Source organism: Emydura macquarii, unplaced genomic scaffold (assembly GCF_026122565.2).
Source record: "Emydura macquarii macquarii isolate MOO-44397 ecotype Brisbane River unplaced genomic scaffold, CSIRO-AGI_Emac_v2 contig_2897, whole genome shotgun sequence".
NCBI lineage: Eukaryota > Metazoa > Chordata > Testudines > Chelidae > Emydura > Emydura macquarii.
Genome location: NW_027133034.1, coordinates 23,916,367 through 23,936,962, shown reverse-complemented (window position 1 = coordinate 23,936,962; position 20,596 = coordinate 23,916,367). Strand labels below are relative to the sequence as shown.

At 42.4% G+C, this 20,596-nt stretch overlaps 1 protein-coding gene across 2 annotated transcripts in view; it reads left to right on the top strand.

Annotated features, from left to right (window-relative positions):
* The first annotated feature begins 8,409 nt into the window (after window positions 1-8,409).
* Window positions 8,410-20,596, top strand: part of HSD17B4 (hydroxysteroid 17-beta dehydrogenase 4) — a 115,912-nt gene continuing 103,725 nt past the window's right edge. The window contains exons 1-4 of one of the 2 annotated variants that reach the window (XM_067568588.1): window positions 8,410-8,584; window positions 12,252-12,305; window positions 19,138-19,245; window positions 19,855-19,914. In XM_067568588.1, coding sequence (XP_067424689.1) covers window positions 8,527-8,584; window positions 12,252-12,305; window positions 19,138-19,245; window positions 19,855-19,914 — 280 coding nt within the window. In that variant the 5' untranslated portion in view covers window positions 8,410-8,526. The remainder of the gene's footprint in view (window positions 8,585-12,251; window positions 12,306-19,137; window positions 19,246-19,854; window positions 19,915-20,596) is intronic. The other variant, XM_067568589.1, reaches the window with a different exon arrangement.

Sequence of the window (20,596 nt, the reverse complement as noted above, 5' to 3'; positions counted from 1 at the left end):
CCTGAATTGATTCTGGCTTCAAGTCTAATAGCTGTGGCTGAGCTATAGTCTATCTTTTAGAAAAACATCCAATCCTGATATAAAAATATCCAATAATGGAAATCCACCACACTCCGTCATAAATTGGTTTAGTGGTTAATTACTCTTGTGCAAGAAAAAAAAATTGCACCTTATTTCTAGACTGCATTTGCTCAGCTTCAACTTCCAGTCATTGGATAAGGTTATATTCCCTTTTCTCCTAGATTGGAGAGCTAACTGTTACAGTTCAGGGTAACTGCACCTGTATTTTCCCTCAGTGATCCAGCAATGGCACTCAAACTCTGGCTTCCAGCTTCCTAGTCATCGCCTCTCTTGGATAGAGACCCAGGTCTCTCTCCCTTCTAACCAGGATATTGCCAGGTTGAACAGTTCTCTTCCTTCACTGTGTTAGTCCAAACTAAACACAGTCTGCCTAAACAGGCCTGCTTCGCTTCTGTCCTCAAAGACAGAGCACAGTGTAATAGCCCCTTTTATAGGTCACCATGCAGTTCTTTCTAAGAAAGCCTATTTTATTCTTAAGGTGCAAACATTACAGAAAAAATATATTAAAAACAATAAAAACCTACATGCCAACAAGCTTACCAGAGATCCAAGTCCTCCATGGGCTCTGGCAGGAACAGTTCTTCAAAATCCCAACTAGAGCTTTTCCTGTGGTTTCAAGTTCATCATGCCCTTTGCTCAGAATGAGAACCCAGCTTATAGGATAGACCAAAATCCTTCCAGCTCTTTCCTAAGGACTGGTGCCCTCCAGGGATCCTATCCATTTGCTGGATGAGAACAAGTCAGTTCATCAGCCGGCTATTTATCTCAATATCCTTTCTTTGTCAGATGGTCTCTAGAGAATCCAGTCTGAACCTCTGAAGAGACTGTGAATAGGTAATCAGCAAGACAATGGGTCTCCTCCCCAGGGCAACCCTTCAAAGGGCTGATAACATGAGGAATTATATTAGCATAACCCCTCCTTCAAATAAGTTACCTACAGTCTCACAATAACACAGAAACATTTGCATTTTCATACAATGGACCCCAGCAGTATTACATTTAATTCAGTCAGATTTATCCAGGATATTACATATGTCACATCATCTATTATCAAATTTTTGTTCCCCATGTGGGTACTTACAGACTGTGATCAAATAATATGGGACTAAATTTGTGGCAGATGTTTTAAAAAGCCAAAACCAATTGTGTTTCCACTTTATGAATGCCATTACCATGTACATGTGCATGAGTCAGGGGTGAGGAGGTTTGGGAGCATGGTTGTATAGACACATCTATCTCGTAATGTGTATATAAACTCCTGTTTTGTTTTGTTTTTAAAAAAGCTCAGTTTTGGTTAACACAGTGGTGTAGAAACACAGTAAAAGCCACCAGAGGACCTGTGTAAGCTGGTGGTCAACTTGTCTAGTAGAAATAAGATTTTTTAAAACACCAACAAAATAAACAAAGATATCAAAATGGTTGCTTGTCAGAGCACAGTGGAGTGCCTTTCACATGTACAATTGCCTACCCTATCTTTAGAGCAGAAGTAACAAGCCATGGTCACTGTTTTGTTTTGTAGTACTGTATTATTAAAAATAACAAGTGGGAGGTAGTGCTGCCATTTACACTGACTTGACACATAAAGTAGCATGTTCAGAGGCAATTTACAGTGGTGCATGTAAGGATCATAAAATGATGTAATGATTACACTGTATTTCTTACTAGACCATCATTGAAAGAAATGCATTGCAGTCCTATGCAATACTGTCTTCCTACTGTAAAGTACCGTGTGCATTCTTGAGCTCTTTGAATTTCAACAGGGGATTTTTAACATTTCATTTCAATATTTTATAATAGAACAATAATACCTACTTCACATCAATTACACCTTCGCTCTAGACTGCATTTGCTTAACTAATGGAAGAGGACTGGCTTCTAACTTAGTAGTCCTTTCAAGTTCTGAAGAGCTTATCACAGGCCTTGCAGTAGTGATTTTTCTTTGGGCATGTGTCTTTCACTACCAGGTGTGCCGCAATTGTGGGAAAGTTTGGCATGAAGTGTCTATAATAGCCAGCAAGGCCATGGAACCTTTGCATTAGATTTTTTTTGTGGCACTGTGCTAATGCTAAAAGTTTGTCAACCAGTGGCTGTAATCTTCTTCCCCCCACCATATAGCCTAGGTAAGTTATTTTCCAGTTGGCCAGACTAGAGTTGGCTGGGTTGGCCATTAGTCCCACCTCCTTAAAGGCTTGCAGGACAGCAGTGACATGCCTTCGGTAGTCATTCCACTATCGCTGTAAATTATGATATTGTCAATTTACACTGTGGCATATTCCATCCCGTGTTGTAAGGTTGTTGCAGCCCCATAAAGGCCAAATGGCATGGTCTTGTATTGCTGTAGATTGAATGGGGTGGAGAACATGGTCTTTTCTCATGACTCGGCTGTCAGAGGAATCTGCCAATATCCATTCATCAGGTCAAGAGTGGAGATATCTTTGGCAGCCCCTATTCTTTCCAGCAATTCATCCACTCTAGGCATAGGACATACACCATATTTCAATATTGTGTTTACTTTCCAGAAACCAATGCAAAAATGGGTTATCCCATTGGGCTTTGGAACAAATACAGTGGGACTTCTCCACTCACTGTGGGATTCCTCAACAACCCCTAGTTCCAACATATAGTTCTTAGTAGACTATCTCCCACATCTTCCAGGGAAGGGGTTGTAGATTCTCACTGACCTTTTCCCCCAGCTTGGTGTTCACATTATGGCAGGCTAGCTGGGTTCATCTCCACAATGCTGAGAACACTGAGGGAAAAGCTTTAATTAGCCAGTGTATTTGCTGTTTTCTGGTTGGGCCAGAGTTCTTGACCCAATGGAACTGGCCCTTAATAATAGATTAAGGGTACTCTGGGTCAAATTCAGGTTTAGTGGAAAAGGCATTATAAGGAGGCTTTCTTGGTCTTTCCTAGCCCTCAGCAGGTTTACATCATATACCTGTGCCTCTTTTCTCTTCCCTGACTGATGGATTTCGTAATTGACTGCCCCCACCTTTTTACAACCTCAAATGGTCTTTCCCACCTGGCCAACAGTTTTGATTCTGAAGTTTGTACAAATAATAATATACTATTCCTGGGCTTAAATTCTCATATCTTGGCCCCTTTATTGTAGGCCTGTTCCTCTCTCTGTTGTGATTTCAGCAGGGCCCCTCTGATGAAAGCCCCCAGAGTCCCTAAAGTTTCTCTCAACAGATCATATATTGTACCACGTTGGTTGTTTTAGGGTGTTGTTTCTCCCACGTCTCAAGAAGGCGGTCTAAGATTCCGTGTGGCTGCCTCCCATATAGTAGCTCTAATGAGGAGAACCCTGTAGATACCTGTGGCACCTCCCAGGTGGTGATTAGGGGAGGTGGGAGTAATCAGTCTCAAGGACAGGGATCTGAAGCCATAAACTTCCTTAGCATTTCTTTCCATGTCTTATTAAAACATTCCACCGGTCCCTCCATGCAGGGGTAGTAAACCAACATATTTAAAGATTTGATTTCCAACAGACTGCACCATGCCTTCATTAGATGTGAAGTAAAACTTGTCTCCTGATTAGGCCCTCCTCATAGGCACTCTGGGCACAACACACGGTAATCTGTTATCTCCTTATGAATGCCTGGCCAGTAAAATCTGCAAGCCACCCTTTCAAGGATCTTCTCTTGCTCCAACTGTCCCCCGCAAAGTACTGCATGGACCAGCCTATAATCCCCTGTGGAATTCTTCTGGACCAGGAGCTACACCCTCATTTCTGGTGCCTGGGGGTCTTTTGCCACATAGTATAGCCTCTCCTGTATAAATTCGAACTGGGGCTACTGCTTCATCAAATGTGGGTCAATTACTTTGTTGCTCACTTGAGTTTGTATGTCCTATTCAGGGTTGGATTATTCTGCTATTCACCTACAAAGCCCATGCCTGACACCAGCAGGTTTAAGTCCAGAGGGAGCCAGGTCCCCTTCGTCTTCTTGATTTTGAGGGTGGTTCTGCTCCTGTTGGGAGGTCCCTATACTGAGGACTTCTGTCTCCCCAAGTTTTGCTAGCTCTTCAGGTTTCTGTGACTCGGGGGCCTCTATGGAAGGGTCAGCTCCTTCAAGAGGGCCATCACCCCATGATTTTATGACTTTCCTGAAATACTTCCAATCACAGCCCAGAATTATCCAGTAAGGTAGAGTGGGACCAAACATGCTATTACCATTTCTATGAAGTTCCCCACTGTTAGCTGTATCTCCCTCATAGGATACAGGCATACATACCTGTGTATGCTTTAGAGATAGATGCTGTCTCCATCGATGTCCTGCTACCTGTTCCCTGATCAACATTTGGCCACAGTCCAAGTCTACTTGACCTGGCATATCTATCCCATTAATCTGTACTCAGACAAACGTCTTTGCTGGGCCTCTTTTGTCAGCCATAATGTCAGCTGAAGACGAAGTCACAATGGAAATGACCCACTATCCATCTGCAAAACAGCTTCCCATTGAGGAACCTGCCTCGTACCCATGCTTCCCTGGGAGACATTACGTGTCTGAGCAGGGCCTCTTTCGGATTGGGCTTTTCCCTAGCCATGTGAGATCAGTCCTCTGTGGTCTTGCCATAGCCACTGGTCATCTGCAGAGTTGAGCTAGGTATATGGTTTCCCAGAAGCCACCGTCCTCATCTGATTCAGTTCCCATCATGGCTGGCCCTGACTCTAGGGCCTGTCTACTATGCCCCAGTTTGGGTTCTGAGGGGAAAGGAGTGATGAGCAGGCCTTCACTGGCCTGCCCAGCCTTTAGCAGGCTCATATAGTATATGCGGGTCTCCCTTCTCCGCCCTGGTCATCAGACTGGTAATCTACCAGTCCCACCCATCTCGTGACCTTGAGGGCCCTTGCCACTTGGTCATCAACTTTGATTCTGTGGAGGGTAGTAAATGTAGGATGCAGTCTCCTGACTCGAAACTGCAGTGCCTGGCCCCTTTGTTATATTGCTGTTCTTGGGTGTGTTGTGCCTGCAGCAGTTGCCGCTGCATGTAAATCCCCAGAGCACGAAGTTGCTTGCGCAGTTGCAGCACATAGCAGACCATACTCATAACTTGGGTGTCCTGCTCCTCCCAATTCTTTTGCAAGAGGTCAAAGATACCCTTGGGTTGCCTACTGTAGAGGAGTTCACATGGGGAGAAGCTCTTCGATGCTTGAGGGTTTTCCCGTACAGTGAACAGCAGGGGAGCACAGTGTCCCAATGCCAGGGGTTGTCTGCCACAAATGTGCGTAACATTGTTTTCAGTGTTTGGTTGAAATGCTTCACCAACCTGCCAGGTTGGGGGTGGTAGACCAAGGTCTTGAGCACTTGGATATTCAACAAGCGGCATAGCTCAGCTATAAGATGGGACGTCACATTGGTGCCTTGATTGGTTAAGATCTCTCAGGGGATCCCTATCCTGGAAAAGACCTTCACTAATTCAGCAGCGATTTTGTGGGCCATGGTTGTCCTCAAGGGCACGGCCTTGGGGTATCAGGTGCCATAATCGACAATCATCAGGATTTCCCACCTCACTCTTTTCTAGTGGCCCCACCAGGTCTAGGCTGCTGCACTCAAAGGGAACCCCCACCACGGGCAGGGGGATGAGGTGTGCTTTGGGTACTGTCTTTGGCCCTGTATGCTGGCACTCTGAACAAGAGGCACAGTAGTTCTTAACTTCTTTGTGGATGCCTGGCCAGAAGAACTTCTGGGCCATCCTCTGCAGGGTCCTTTCCCTCCCAAGGAGTCCTGTCCAGGGTACTGCGTGGGCCAGGTGCAGGAGTCCGTGCCACAGCCTTGGTGTAACCAGTAATTGTAAGATGTCCTTCTGCGTCTGAGGGGTCTTTGACCACCTGAGAGATGCAGCCTCCCTGGATTTCAAAGCAGGAGCCCTGTGGGAGACAGGTGCCATCCCCCATCTTTTGGCTAGGGGTCATTCCTTGGTCCCATGCATGGCTGAGAATGGGGTCCTCCCTCTGTTCGTGGATGAAATCACCATCATTCCCGAGTTCCATCTGGGGGTCCCCCATGGGAATCTGTGCCCGAGGTGGGAGTTCCTCTTGAGAAGGAGGGGAAAAGGGGCTGGAAGGTCCCTCCCCTGAGTCTGATCCCGCCAATCCCCCTAGCAGCACTTTCCACAGGGTCCCTTCCTTAGCCCCTCTTGGGTTTTGGTGACCATAGCCTTTTAGTAGCTCTCTAAACCAGGGCCAATCGCATCCCAGAATCACAGGGTAAGCCAGCTTGGTGGTGTGATGCCCTGCACCCCCGTGTTCATCCTTATAGTATAATTGTGTATTATCTAATGCAAAGTGTGTCATATTAGATGTCTTTGGAATACTCATGATGTGCTGATCATTATTGTTATAGTAGTATGGTGGTTGCAATTTCATGTGTATCGTTATGACGCTGCACTATGTAATATTCCCAGATACGTGTCCTCATGGCTTAAAACATGTCCAGGCAAAACTCTCCAGGAACAGAGGCACAGTTCACACCTCATCAAGGCACGTATAGGACAAACCCAGCTCAGCCTTACAGGAACAAAGGACTTGCCTGGGCATAAATGGAAGATCAATTGGACTCTCGAGTGCGTCACCTCCCTTTCCTTGGACAGTTTGGAACCATAAGGAGGTAATGCTTACTGATTCAGGATATGGAGGAGTTCATATAAGGATATTGTTTGTCACCTGACCCTGAGGAGGCAGGGCAAAGCCCCAGAGGGGAGAAGGAATATTATAAAAAGGGTAGACATTCACTATGCTCGCTCTCTTCCACCTCCATCTATTAACACCACCAAGCAACTGAAGTGCTGTCAGAGGGGAGAGTGTGGTTGAAGGAAACCAACCAGCCTGTAGTGAGAATCACTCAAGTTTTGTAATGTTGCTGAAAGTGGTAAGCTTAGCTTAGAATATATTTTGCTTGTATTTCTTTTTGACCAAATCTGACATGTTATGCTTCAACTTATAATCACTTTAAATGCTGCTGTAGTTAATACATTTGTGTTTGCTTTACCTAAAGCAGTGAGCTTGGTTGTTGTTGGAAGCGTGTTGGAGACTTCACAGGGAGCAACAACATTGATAAACCAGAGTTTGTCTGCTGCCACTGTAGTATTAGCTGGTGGGATCTTTTCCAGCTACACCAATAGCAAATAGCAAAACAGTGATCTTGCTCTTCTGTGACCTTATAGTTAACTTTTGTGTTGTGGCTTATTAAAGTTAAATTGTAATCAGGTGGGGGCAAGGCATACAAGTCCTTAACACAGTGTTAATCAACGGGTGTGCCACGGAATTTTTTGAAAAAGTACTTGAAAAGTTCTAATTTGGCTCATGAATATTCATGAGTTCATTTTGAGACTATCGGGTGGTGTGCCTCAAAATAATTAAAGGTATCAAAGTGTACCACTGCTGAGAAAAATTTGGGAACCACTGCCCTAATATAGGACTGCTCGGAATCCTGATTCTACACAGACTACATACCGAATAGCACCAGTGACATAAAACAAGACAGCCTGAAACTGCATTTTGTTAGTTACAGACCAAAAATAAAGAAGGGGTAGCTGGGCATGGGGTAGTGAGGGCCAAAACTCCTGACACACAAGGCAGTTTAGGTAGCTGAATTTTGTTTCATATAGAAAGCAAGAGCGCAATGAGTCCGCTTCTGAGCCCCGCTGCCTGCACCTACTACATCCTTACCTACGCATTCAGGGTCAGGGTAGATTGTCCTTGCCTGAGGCAGCTTTGCATTGGCCCAGAAGGGCTGGTGGGGGGGTTCCTACTGGTGTTAGCCTGTGGGGCAGCGCCAGGCCCTGGGTGAGCAGGGTCCCCAGCTGGGTGGGAGAAGGGTAAACTTCACCAGGGCCTAGCCCAGGCTGCAACCCCCCACTACCACGAGGAAATAAATGTTCCTGGCTACGAGAGGGGATGTAGGGGCGGGACTGGGCTATGGAGATGGGCGGGGGCCTGAGTTACAACTTGGTACTGGGCCTGAAAACACTTCGCAGGGCCCTGGGGGCGAGCTGCGCGGCCCTTCAGCAGAACCCCCCCCCCCCGGCCTTGCCCCTCAGCGCTGCAGCTCCCGCAGAAACTCGCTGCTGGGCGGCCCCCAGCGCTCTCCGGGCGGGACAGAGAGAGGGGCCGGGCCAAGGGCGGGGAGTCGCAGTCAGGCCTGGGCGCTCACTAGGGCCCAGGAGCGCTCGGCCCTGGCCCTGGCCCTGGCCCTGGCCCTCGCCCACCCCGGGACGCGCATTATCCGCCTCTGTCCCCGGCCGGCGGAGCGGCTCGAGTCAATAAACTCCATTTCCCAGAGAGCCGCAGGCGCTGGGCGGCCTGACGCATGCGCGTTGCTCTCGCCCTCCCCTTCGCTACTGCGGCCGCCGTGTTGTCCCCGGCCGTCACGCGCACTTGCCATTTGTTTGCGCTTGTTGGGCCCCCCCCACCCCCGCAGGGAGCGTCCCCGGGCAGCGAGCATGTCGGCTGGGCTGAGGTTCGACGGGCGGGTGGTGCTGGTGACTGGGGCCGGGGGAGGTAAGCCAGTCGTGCGGGCCTTCGGGGGGCTTCCTTGCAGCGCTGGGCTTGCGCCGTGCACTTGTCTGCTGCGCTCTGGGGTAAAGGGGCTGCTCTGGCTCGGGGTTGCCCGTGCTGCTCCCCCCGGGGCTGGCTGGTGGTTGACACGGGCCGGGACCCTCTGGCTCCCGGGTTTGGAGCTCGAGGTAGCTGCAGGAATTGGGAGCTAAGGGGGGATCCTGGCGCGGCCCTGGCTGCTCTTGAAAGGTCCCGCTCGGTTAACTTTTTGGGAAAGAAACTGTCTGCCAATAGCCAGGGTGCACCTGAGGGGTGCAGTGACAGCGGTTTATTCTGTGTGCTCCGGAATCCTGGGTGTGGGAGTTGCTTCAGCCTTCTGCTGCGCAGACACGGGGCAAAGGTTTTCCTAAACTCACTGTGGAAGGGAGTTTGATTTTGCGGGCCCACGGTGTCAAAGTTGAAACCACTTCCCAGCCCTTTGATGGAAAGACAGCCACCACTCTAATGTTTCCAACAGGCGGCCTTGCGTTTGCTTTCAGCTTGCAAGATAATTGCATTTTGCAAAAGTACTTTTCAGAACACAGCTACATGGTATTAAAGGATGTGCGCTGCTTGAAATCTAGTCAGCGTGTTCAGGTGCAGATGGAAGCACAAAGCAAGCTGTAGCGGTGAAGAGATTTTGTTTTCTCTGTCATAAATTATAATAATCTTAAGTGATACCCACTGAAGCCTTGATCTTGCAGTGAGCTCTAAGCAGGTGCAAGAATTCTTTCCCACTCCATGCAGACCTCTTTGCAGAATTGGGATTTATGCTGTTTAAGAATTGCTTTACTGCAATAGCCATGCAAAGGGCAACAGATTCTCAGTTTCAGCTCTTTAGCTTTGCAGGTACTGCAGATTAATGTAAACTTTTTTACTGATACTTGCACAAATAGTTAGCAAAAAGTTTTCAAACAATTTTTTTAAAAGTTGACAATATAAAGCAGTGTAATGTACAGACAGTGCTTTAAACCTACTATAAATACCTTTAATCTCTCCCCCAGATTTTCCTTTGTTACATGATAGTTTGCTGTGCTGTTCTTTAAATCTCACTGCTTCAGTGAAATCTGTCGAAAGTGACCACCCAAGCCAATACCAAATAACTTGGCATCAGTGGATACTTGAAAGTGGTTGCATCACAGACAAGTATGGTTTCACTACAGCTTTTTAAATAAAAATTAGTACTTCATAACTTTATCAAACTACAGATTTATCAAAAGGCTTTGATTAATTCTCAGTAATGCTTATCTTCATTTGATTATAGGAGCATTGTTTTTACACAGTGACTTAGAAGTTGATCTTATTGTAAAGGTCAGAATTAGTGAGTCTATCAAACACATCTTGATTTTTGGTTTAAGTTGTGGTTTCTTGTCACTTAGAAGCCATTTTGTTTGACCATGTTTTCAAAGTGTTTTAACAAGTGGCAACTCTTATGGGATACATTTTGCAACAGGTAAACCTGCTTTGAAATGATGTTGGTTTCTTTCCAACCTTGCTTGGTAAGTTTCCCTACAAAGTATTGTTCTCACCTGTCACACAACATTGTCAATTTTAAATGATCTTCCATAACTTAAGTCACAACTTGTTCTAAAATACCTTTTCAGAACTTTTTATCTTTGGATCAAATTTGGAATGAAACTCTGCTATTACTTAAGAACATGAAGAATGTTCTGCCTGGGTAGTCTGACACCTGGAGCAACTTTTGTTGGGTGTCTTTTGCAGACAGAATAGTATACCTTCCCATTTCCATCCAGTGTTCCTGATGAGGGGCCTTAGCAGCTTGCACTAAAGAAGTGAAGCAGAGTCCCATTTAAATGGGAAATGTGATTTTTCCATACACAGTTAAATTGTTTTCGAAGTTTGGATTTTAAGTTTTTAAAATTGTCCCTTGAACTATTTGGCATATAAAAAGAGCTATGAGCAACTATAAACAACATGCAGATGTATGAAAAATATTACATTCTTCTCAATTATCTTGTTTTCTTAAACCAATTTTATTTTGGCTCCCACCTTTTGTTAAGTTATTTTTTATGAAGGAAAATTGTCTTGTTTATTGTCTTTCAGTTATTTTTTCAGGCAAAGACATCTTTAACGTTATCAGGAGTTCAAATCTGGGCTCCGCTGTAAAATAAAGCCAAGGTTGTTGCTTAGTAAATTGAGTGGTAGATGCAATCTCTAGAGAATGAGATTATAAAAGAGTTCTTTGAAAAGAGAGGTACTGGGAGTAAATATTCTTCTGTTAGCTTTATGTGGACACCATAGACTGCTCTGTGTATAATGGTTTATAAACAGCAATCCCCATATCATTACATGCAGCACCCTGTCTGATCCATTGGGTGACACCATTCTGACTGGCCTGTGCTTTGGGATAGTTCAAATATCACAAAGAAAGGGACACCTAAACTTTGCATAGCTGAAGGGGCTACAGTGCAACTTGCCAGTAGCCAAATATTGGAGCCATATTATTTGCTAATATGTAGGCATTGCATCATAGAGATTACTGGTCCCATTATGTGATACTTTAATTTGATCCTGTTGGCCGTCCCCCATGAAGACCCAAGATTTCCTCAATTTCCAAATACTCGGTTGTTTACTAGACATAGCACGATTCATATGTTTCCAAACATCCTGTATAGCTGTGTTTTGATTTCTTTGTGAGCCAGTTTTAAGTGATCTCATGGGGAACCAAAGGCATATTGTGTGCACTCTGAAAAATCCTTCTTTCCCTTCCACTTTATTCAGTCGTTTATTTAATTTGTTCATAACCAAATTATTTGGGTGGTAAAGAATCACAACTTCTATCCTGTTCTGAATTCATTAACGTTTTGATTGGTATGATGGGGTAATATCATTGTCCATAAAAAACGACTTGTATTCAACAGGCCTTAAGTCTCAATAAAGATGAAGGTGAAAGACTCTGATGGAATATATGAAACAATAAAAGTTGCATTATGCTGAATTTTAGGTAACCTGCTTTTTGCTCCTTGGTCGTGCCAATAAATGACTCACTTCTTCTTTAGGTCCAAGTAATTGGCACTGATTTTATCAATATGGGTAAAAGGCACTATAATAGTTTAAATAATTGTGATTGGAACTGAACTTGTGTTTGCATGGTATGAGAATGTGTCCTTCTCAGTATAAAAAACTAAATTAAACTAGGGGATGTCTTATTAATTTTGAATGTAGTTCATTAACTTGAAACATCTTCTCCCACTGCAAAACCAGAATACATTATTTACATTCTGGCATGTCCCATCAAGTGTCACAAATGCCTCCTTCACAAGCACAAAACTCTCCTGGAGCTTTAGCAGCAAGTAGCTTCCATGATGAATGTTCTGAGTGCTGTACCACTAAGTGAGCATGGGGAATATTTAGTGTCTTCAACTGGGGCTTTGGCTTCTAGTTTCTGAGCTAATTTGCTTTTTTTATGTTCCAGATTTCAGAACATGTGACTATACTTTTGTGGTCACTTTTAGATGGAATTATTTTTAATTAAATATGCATGTTTTTTATTTTATTTGATGTCTGATTTTTGCTCAAGTAATTTTTCCATGACTGTAACTAGTCTAAATTGTATGGGTAGAAAAATAGACTCACTGCAACTTTTTTTATTTATTTTTTTTAAAACTAGGATTGGGTAGAGCATATGCTCTGGCTTTTGCTGAAAGAGGAGCTTCAGTAGTTGGTAAGTTGTTTCTTACTCATTTTGATCTCTTGCCAGTAACCTTTGTCTCTTTTTAAATAACTCTACTGGGATTCAAACTTCATGATTTCTTTACCAGTAACCTTTGTTCTTTTATAAGTTATCCTTCTAACTCTTGAGATTCAAACTTTATTTCTGAGCTTCTGGTTTTGCAACGAGTAACAATATTTGGCTGAGGACTTCTCTTTACTGCAAGATATAGAGATATAACTTAACCCTAACCTGACTCCCATCCACTCACAAAAACCTGTAACTTGACTTGAGTTGGCTGGTCCAAGAGTTGTGAGCATGACTCCTCAGCTGTTCACCCAACTAGTTGGCAGCATGGATACAGGCTAGCATCAGCTGAACGCTGCTAGTCCTCCGATGCCTTCTCACCATTCACTCACACCCAAAAAGTGCAGACGGGTTCTCCCACAATGCACTAAGAAATAATTCATTGTGTAATTCATCTAACTACAATGTTAAGAACCATGGGATTTGCCCTCCAAACTCTTAGTGCCACACATGAGTGAGTGAAGCATCAGTGCAGATGCAGCAACTTGAATATTGTTTCTCAGTGTGACTATTTTTCGTCGAGTTAGGCTGACTTGAGAGGAGTAACTCCTAAACATAGATAAAATAAGTGAAGTGAACTGCAGTGAAGACATAACTTTACGTTTCAACTGAAAGATGCCCCCTCCAGCAGCTTAGTATTGCCTGCGATCATTCTGGGGCACTAATTCAGAACAGACTTGGGAACAGTGCTTCCTACTGAATCGGCAGCGGAACTTCATTTAGGAGGTTAGTTGAAACCATTGAGCAGGGGTTTTCAGTTTGTTTCACAGTGAGTATGTGGACCACATCTCAATAGAGTCTCATGGACATTCTGTCTTCCCTTTGTGCTCACACATGTCTCTTTTCCATTTATTGTCATATGACATCCATTGAGACTACAGGACTTGTTTAAATGGACAGCTGTTAAGAAGTGCTTAGTGCAATATAGCGTCTAGGAACCAGAAGGAAAGCCAGCATTGTGTTTATGAAGTTTCCAGGGTAGTTGCACCTCTCACCCTTTTGAGACATTCTTGAGAGCAACCTAATTAGGTATCAGGCCTCTAGCTGTCAGTTTTCTTGGGGCAGAGTCATGCAATACTCTCCCTCTTGATCAAGCATTTAGGCTGCAATTCCTCCTGCAGTTCATTGTGATCATCTTAGCAGGTCTGACTTTAGTTCACCAGTTGTCCTGTTCTCCCAGTAGCAATGACAGGGTTATCCAGTGACAAGCCAGCCTTCTTTAAGTAAAGTATTGTTTATTCAGAACAACTTACAGAGAAAACACATTTTAAAACCAATAAACAGCTTACATGCTGGTCTAGTTTACCAGGCTGTTATCTATTTTTCATAAGGAAACCCTGATGGGAACAAAATACTTCGAGGGACAAAGTCCATGTGAGGCTGATCTTTTTATACTGTTCTCAGTTCTTTGATTGTTAACCTTTGCCAGCCAGTTCAAACCAGTATATATAATTTCCCCCATGGGAGTGAGGCTTCTTCAGACTTGTTTACCTGGCCAGGGATTGCATTGATTTCCAGTGTGACATTTTGGGGATCATCCAGATCAGTAAGAGATTCTGTCACTGCCTTCCCTGTAACCTTGGGATGCCTTAATGCTGTGCTGCTATCGTTCAGATCCCTGACAGCAGTGGCCACAAGCACAAGATCTCACCCTGGCTTCCACCAGCCACATTACGTGGTGACACCAGCAGCCCTTCCAGACCCAAGTCTCCCCAAATCCTTCACCCTCGACTTCCTAACTACCAGACACTTGGACCGGTCCCCTCTCTCTGGTTTGTCAACCTCAAAGGCATGAAACTGCCCCTGAGTTATCAGTTCACTTTGGCACACACACGCTCCATAGAGTTTGCACAACAGAGACCTGCTTGGAATAAAAATAAACAGAGTTTATTTAATGAAATGGTAAGGGAAGGCAAACATGTACAAGTTACACAGTAAATAAACACAAAGATGCAGCATCAGGCTTTCCACTTCTGTATTAGATAAAATCCCCTTTCAAATACAAGTTACCGATTTCCTTTTAATAGTTTCACACCATACCCCCTAGCTTTCACAAAGTGCTTCCTGCCTACTGTCTTGTCCCTTAATTTCTATCTAGATGGATTTCACTTCAAACCCCTTCCTTTTTAAAAGGGTTGCAGGGTGTTTTTGTTTTTTGTTTTTCCTTTAGTGTCTGGGGATATTCAAAGTGGGGAAATTACCAAGTGTCTCAGTGTCTTTCCATTAACTCTATGGCCAATCATTTTCTTTTACTGGGTTTTACAATGGATTGTTACTTGAGTCCACTTTTGTATGAACACCAGGCTTACGACGTGCCTTTCACTGGCCGATTGTTCCCTGTCGTGCAGTGGATTTGAAGTTTAAGAGCAGAGTTTTCTGTATATGCAAATACATAACTTCATAACAATAGATTGTGTACATATCTCATGATTGTTGAGTTTAGAACAATACAAGAACAAGCTTTCAAAAAACGAGTTTTCATAGAAGACCTTAGTTGATATATTTTTATTGGTACTATGACACTGTATACAATTAGTTGATTTAACTGCTTATTTTAGGGGTTTAAACCTGTTCTTCTCTTAGGATGTCTATACCCTGATTGTCACAGCAACCCTGTGGCTTTAGTTCATGCAGGAAACTCCTGTAACACACCCTTGGAGCTAAAATATAAACCCTACCTCATACAAATATGTGTATAAAGAGGTACAATAGTCTCAAAGGTACTCCATGTATCTGTAATAGCTATCACATGTGACCACACAGCTTTTCACAGAGCACCAGCAAATACTCTTGGGCCACAAGGGGGTCATTTGGTCCACTTTTTGGGAACTTTTGCCTTAGAGGCTTTCCATTCAAGCACTACCCAGCTCTGCATAGTTAGTACTGAATAAAGGGAAGCTGTCAGCTTAAGGATGCTGTTATAGGCAGTGACCTGAGAAATAGTTTAATGAAACTGAGAATGGAAAAAGGCAAAACTGGTAATTTAACCACATAAAGAAGCAATGGTACTTGCACACACTGTTGTGACTTTGTCGAATAGAGTCCATACATCAAGGTTTCCAGTTGCAACATTGTCAGAAGTGGCCTCCAATATACCATTTGGGTACTCATGGTATGTGATGATATAAGGGCCATAGGTTTTTACCATGGACTAGTACTTAATTCTCTGCGCTTTTCCTGATCAGGCATCTAACTTTTTTGAGCCTCTTTTTAATAAGATTTAATTTTTCTGCAGAATATTGCCTGATTTGTATTTGTACAGTTTGAATGACTTAAGATGGATACTTCTAATCTATGTACTGCTCAGATTCCCAACCATATTCAGCCATAACATAATCTAGTACCAGTGGCTGTGAAGTTGATTTTTTACAAGGTAGTCTCATTTCTAGAGAACACTGCAATTTGAATTCATGAAACGGGAAATCTGCAGCAGTCAGTAACCTGCTGTTGTAGCCTGAAATAGCATGTGATTAAGCTACTTTGCTAAATAAGTTTTTTAGTTAACTGGTTCAACAAAGCACTCAGCAGCATGACTTCATTGTACTAATCATTGGCTTCTGAAAGTTAATTTCATGATGCCCTTTAATTCAGGGATGTTTTTCAGAACAAGTCTTTTGGCATACCATTTTAATGTATTTCATCAATCCAGATGAATTATTTAACAGAGCAGCAGAGCCAAATGTTAAATTGCACTCTGTCATTTAATTACTTGGGGATAATGCTATATCACAGAAAACCAAATCCCCTTTTCACTGTCTCTTCACAGAATTCCCCTCTCATGAGACAGTTACTTCTATTGCGAAACTATTTAAATTTTCCTCTTGATTTAAGTAACAAATATAGGACTATATTAAATACATATTTTTGAGCTCTGTTATTCTCTCCTATATCTCTTCCACTATTTGGCTATTTGAATCAACTGAATATTTAATGCAATGAGAAAATAAAAATGGTAAAGGGGTGTGTGTGTGTGTGTGTGTGTGTGTGTGTGTGTGTGTGTGTGTGTGTGTGTGTGTGTGTGTGTGTGTGTGTGTGTGTGTGTGTGTGTGTGTGTGTGTGTGTGTGTGTGTGTGTGTGTGTGTGTGTGTGTGTGTGTGTGTACACCTATTGATATGACCACCTTGTCTCCTTTAGCGAGTACTCAGACTTTACAGTAGCACTCACACTGCTGTGAACAGAGAAATGTTGTCAAGGGAGGAAGTTCCTTAAGGTGTGATGGTTCTCTGAAAAAGATGCTAAAACTAGAATTATAGGATTCTATGTTCATTGTGTTTTCTTGTCTTCTATATTTAATGTGGTAGAATTCACAAATAAAAAGTTCCTTTTTTTAACTGCCAGTCCTGCAAACTCAGCCTTGGATCTGAGAGTCAAGCTGGGTTCTTTCCATCTTGCACATCACGGTGTAAGGGTTCTGTAGGCCAAATTAGTTACACTTGTTGCTCTTCCATTTATGCTGTTAATGGAGTGTATGCAAGCCCACGGTTTTCCCTGGAGTTATATAGATATAATGGGTGTTTAATAACATTCTGTTTAATGATCTTGAGACTATGGAATATAGCTCACTTGTTGTTAGCTGTGCGGAAAAATAAGGAAAAAAATATTACTGAATGAAGTATGCAAATATTACTTTGTACACACAAAACAGCAGATCTATAGGGTAAGAAGGTATCATCTTTATACAGTGGCCTTTCAGAGCAGAACCACATTTTATTGATTTTAATCTTATATATATTCTTCACTTTTATCAGTGGATGGTTTTTCATTTGGTTATTAGATTAATTTATTATAATGTATTGACATAGCCTTATCTCTATTAGAAAAGTGAAATAAATTATGTAAATCAGTTTAATAATCATTCTCGTTAAACTAGTGGAACCCAACAATATAGACACACTGAAACTGGTTCAATTCTTGCTTAGGGTTTTTTTAAAAATGGTAAATTTACTGGCAAAAGCTAAACTAATTTAAGCAAAGGTTAAAGCGATTTAAGTATATGTGGGTTGGAGACTTGCATTGGTTTAAACCAGGAAAGTAGGTGATCTGGTTAAACTGGTTTAAGCAAGGCCTTATTCACACTGTAACTTTATTCTAGATTGCCAAACCACAATAAACTTGAATTTGTAAATTACGATGAAGATAGGTAGACTTGTGAGTGCACTGTATTTCATCATGAACTTAATTATCATTGTGATTGAATACTCATTGTTTGAGGTCTTGCAAAAGATAGAAAGAACAAGCTGGAACTCAGAGTAGTAAAAGACTATCATGGCCTTTCTGCCTGAAAACTTAACTTTAGGGCTTGTGTATATGACAAGTTACTGCATAGCAAGCCAGGGTATTAGTCTGCAGAGCACCAGCTTGCTGCACAGTAACCTCTTATGTGGATATCACTACAGCACAATGAAAGCCCCGGCAAGCTATGTGCTGTGGATTCACACCCTGGCTTCCAGCACAGTAACTTGCCATGTAGATAAGACCTTGAAAATATGAAGGAGTGTATATAGAAAAGAAGTAGATCCTGATGCTTGAAGCAGTCATTGACTATATGAATCCTAGAATCACTAGGCTACCATAACTCCTTATGAATATAAGGAGTTTATATATAAATATCAGGGTTTCAGTGCCCTGATTCTGCATTTTGACCCAGTTCTTTTACAGAACAAGACCCATAATAACAATAGATAATCTAGTAAACTACTTTACACCTTTACTGAGTGAGGAGGAAAAGGAGAATGACCTCCATCAATAGTTATCTTTAAAATCACACTTAAATACCAGGGAAGTCCACAACCAGTTCCACCGTATGTAAATATTGAAGAGCATTCCGAGGATCCTCAGAAGATATGTTTGCTTGGGTTGAAACACTCTTCTGATTGTTGCATAGCATTGTAGTGACAGAACGTGGGGTTTCTGTGATTAACTTTATCAGCTACCCTCCATACATATGAATGCAGTCAATGAAATTCCAAAACTCAATACAGTTGCAATAAATGGGGAAATGCGCAAGTCAGAGATTCTTTTTTAGCTATTGTCTATTAGCTTGAAGAGGGATCAGAAATGAAATCTACACAAGGCACAGTGTCAATGATCATGCAATAGCAATAACAAATGCTACTGGAGGATTATATTAGTACTAATCAATGAGATCATATGATGTCTAGATTTTAATCTTGTTGAACAGTAACAATACTGTTGGAGAGATCAGCATTGTCAGGGAAAATTTTTCATCAGTATTTGTGAACTATCTCTTTTCTTTCTCACAAATTGTTACCGCAGGGCATGACTGCATGATTAGCTGGGGGTGTACATCTACAGCACGTCAGCAGGCTGTGTACTAACTGTCCGGGTGGACCCTGCTGCTGCACTCTAAAAGTTCCCTAGTGCATGTTGATGTGCTGCCGTTTGAAAGAGCAGTATGTCAAAGCACACTAGGGTACTTTTAGTGCACCACAGCGAAGTCCACATGGACAATTAGTGTCCAGCATACTCTAGTGCTATAGATTTACACTCCAGCTTGCCACACAATAAGTGTTTGTGTAAATGTCCCCTCAGGAATTGTATGGAATGTTATTAAATGACTACACCTAATCCTAGGGAGTCAGATTGTTTACTCTTGTCCAGATAACTTAGATTGGAAAACCAGCTGTGGTGAATCTTGTTAATAACATCCACAGAATCTTAGTGGTTCCAGGATGAGAAGAGACAATGTAACATCTGAGAATCCATTAGTCAATAATTTCTTTTTTGTGATAAACAGTGAATGATCTGGGAGGAGACTTCAGAGGACATGGCAAAAGTTCCTCAGCTGCTGACAAAGTTGTTGAAGAAATAAGAGCAAAAGGAGGAAAAGCAGTAGCTAACTATGGTATGTTATTTTCCATAATAGATTTAGTAAGGGTACTTCATTTATTGAAATTGTACATTATATTGCCACTATTACTAAAAGAAAAGGTAACAGTCTGTGACAAAGGACTACCCCAAAACTATTAGTAATTTAATTTAATGAGGTAAAAACACTGTTCGGAGGCTGGGAGAGATGGAGACATAAAGCATCTTAAAATGAAATCTCTGATCCCTTTTCTTACTTGAACTCTTGGCACTGGTATGCTGGATGGGGCAGCAAAACCCCCCAAAAGGTAGCCTTTCTGTTATTTAGCATACTTATAATTTAGCCAAGGTAAAAACTAGACTGCCTGTTTTTAATGAGTTTAGCGTCTTGGTTTTCATGTAATGATAAAATGCTGCACTGTTTGGCTTGTGGAGGGTCTGCAGTGGGCCAGTGTCCTCTGCAGTGGCTAAAATTCCATTTTATCCCATAGGGATTTCACATGAGCAGTTCCCTTTTTTCTTTTTGAGTGTATCACATTCAATGTGGTTATTTACATCCTAGAAGTATTTGTATACAGTAATATGTGGCTGTGTAACAAAAAATTCATTTTATTTGGAGATTCACACCACTGTCTTTTGTTTACAGATTCGGTAGAGGCTGGTGAGAAGCTTGTACAGACAGCCCTTGAAGCTTTTGGGAGGATAGGTACAATTATTAACTTATGACATGTTTGTTTGTGAAAGCAAAGTCATCTTAAGCAATGCAGTTAACAATTGAGAGTTAGTGACAGCATATACAGGAAATCCAATGTAATTAAGTTCAAGATCATACTGTTCTGCTCTCTGTAGTCCTAAACAAATGAAAAAGCCATTTCCTAGTAACTGGAGGTTAGCAGTTGCTAGTATAAAAGAAAATTGCAAGCTTTATCTAAGTAACTAGTTTGAGTGTTTCAAGTGTTTATGGAAGATATATATGTTCCTTGAAAATGATTAAATGACAGTACATCTTTTTCTGTAAACAAATGTTGTCTGTCTATGCTGAAAGAAGGACAGGACACACTGGATATTGTTTAATTAGGCCTCAACTTTATTCTTAAATGTCTGGGAGTACCTGGCAGATAAAAGTGTACAGTGCAGGTAATTCCATGATCATTTACATATATCAGGGAGGTGCAGTCAGCCCTTTCTCTTAATTCATCGTGGTCCCCCACCAGCCCACTGCTGGAACCCGAGTGAAGGTTGGTGGGGAGAGGGCTGTAAAAGAGTGGGATTTGGCTCCCTGCTGTACTAGTCATAGGAGCCCCAACTCCCCTCTCTCCTGTTTCAGCTTCTTTAAAGAATAACCCCTTTAAATCCTTTACCAATTAATTCTATCTGGTCACTGTATC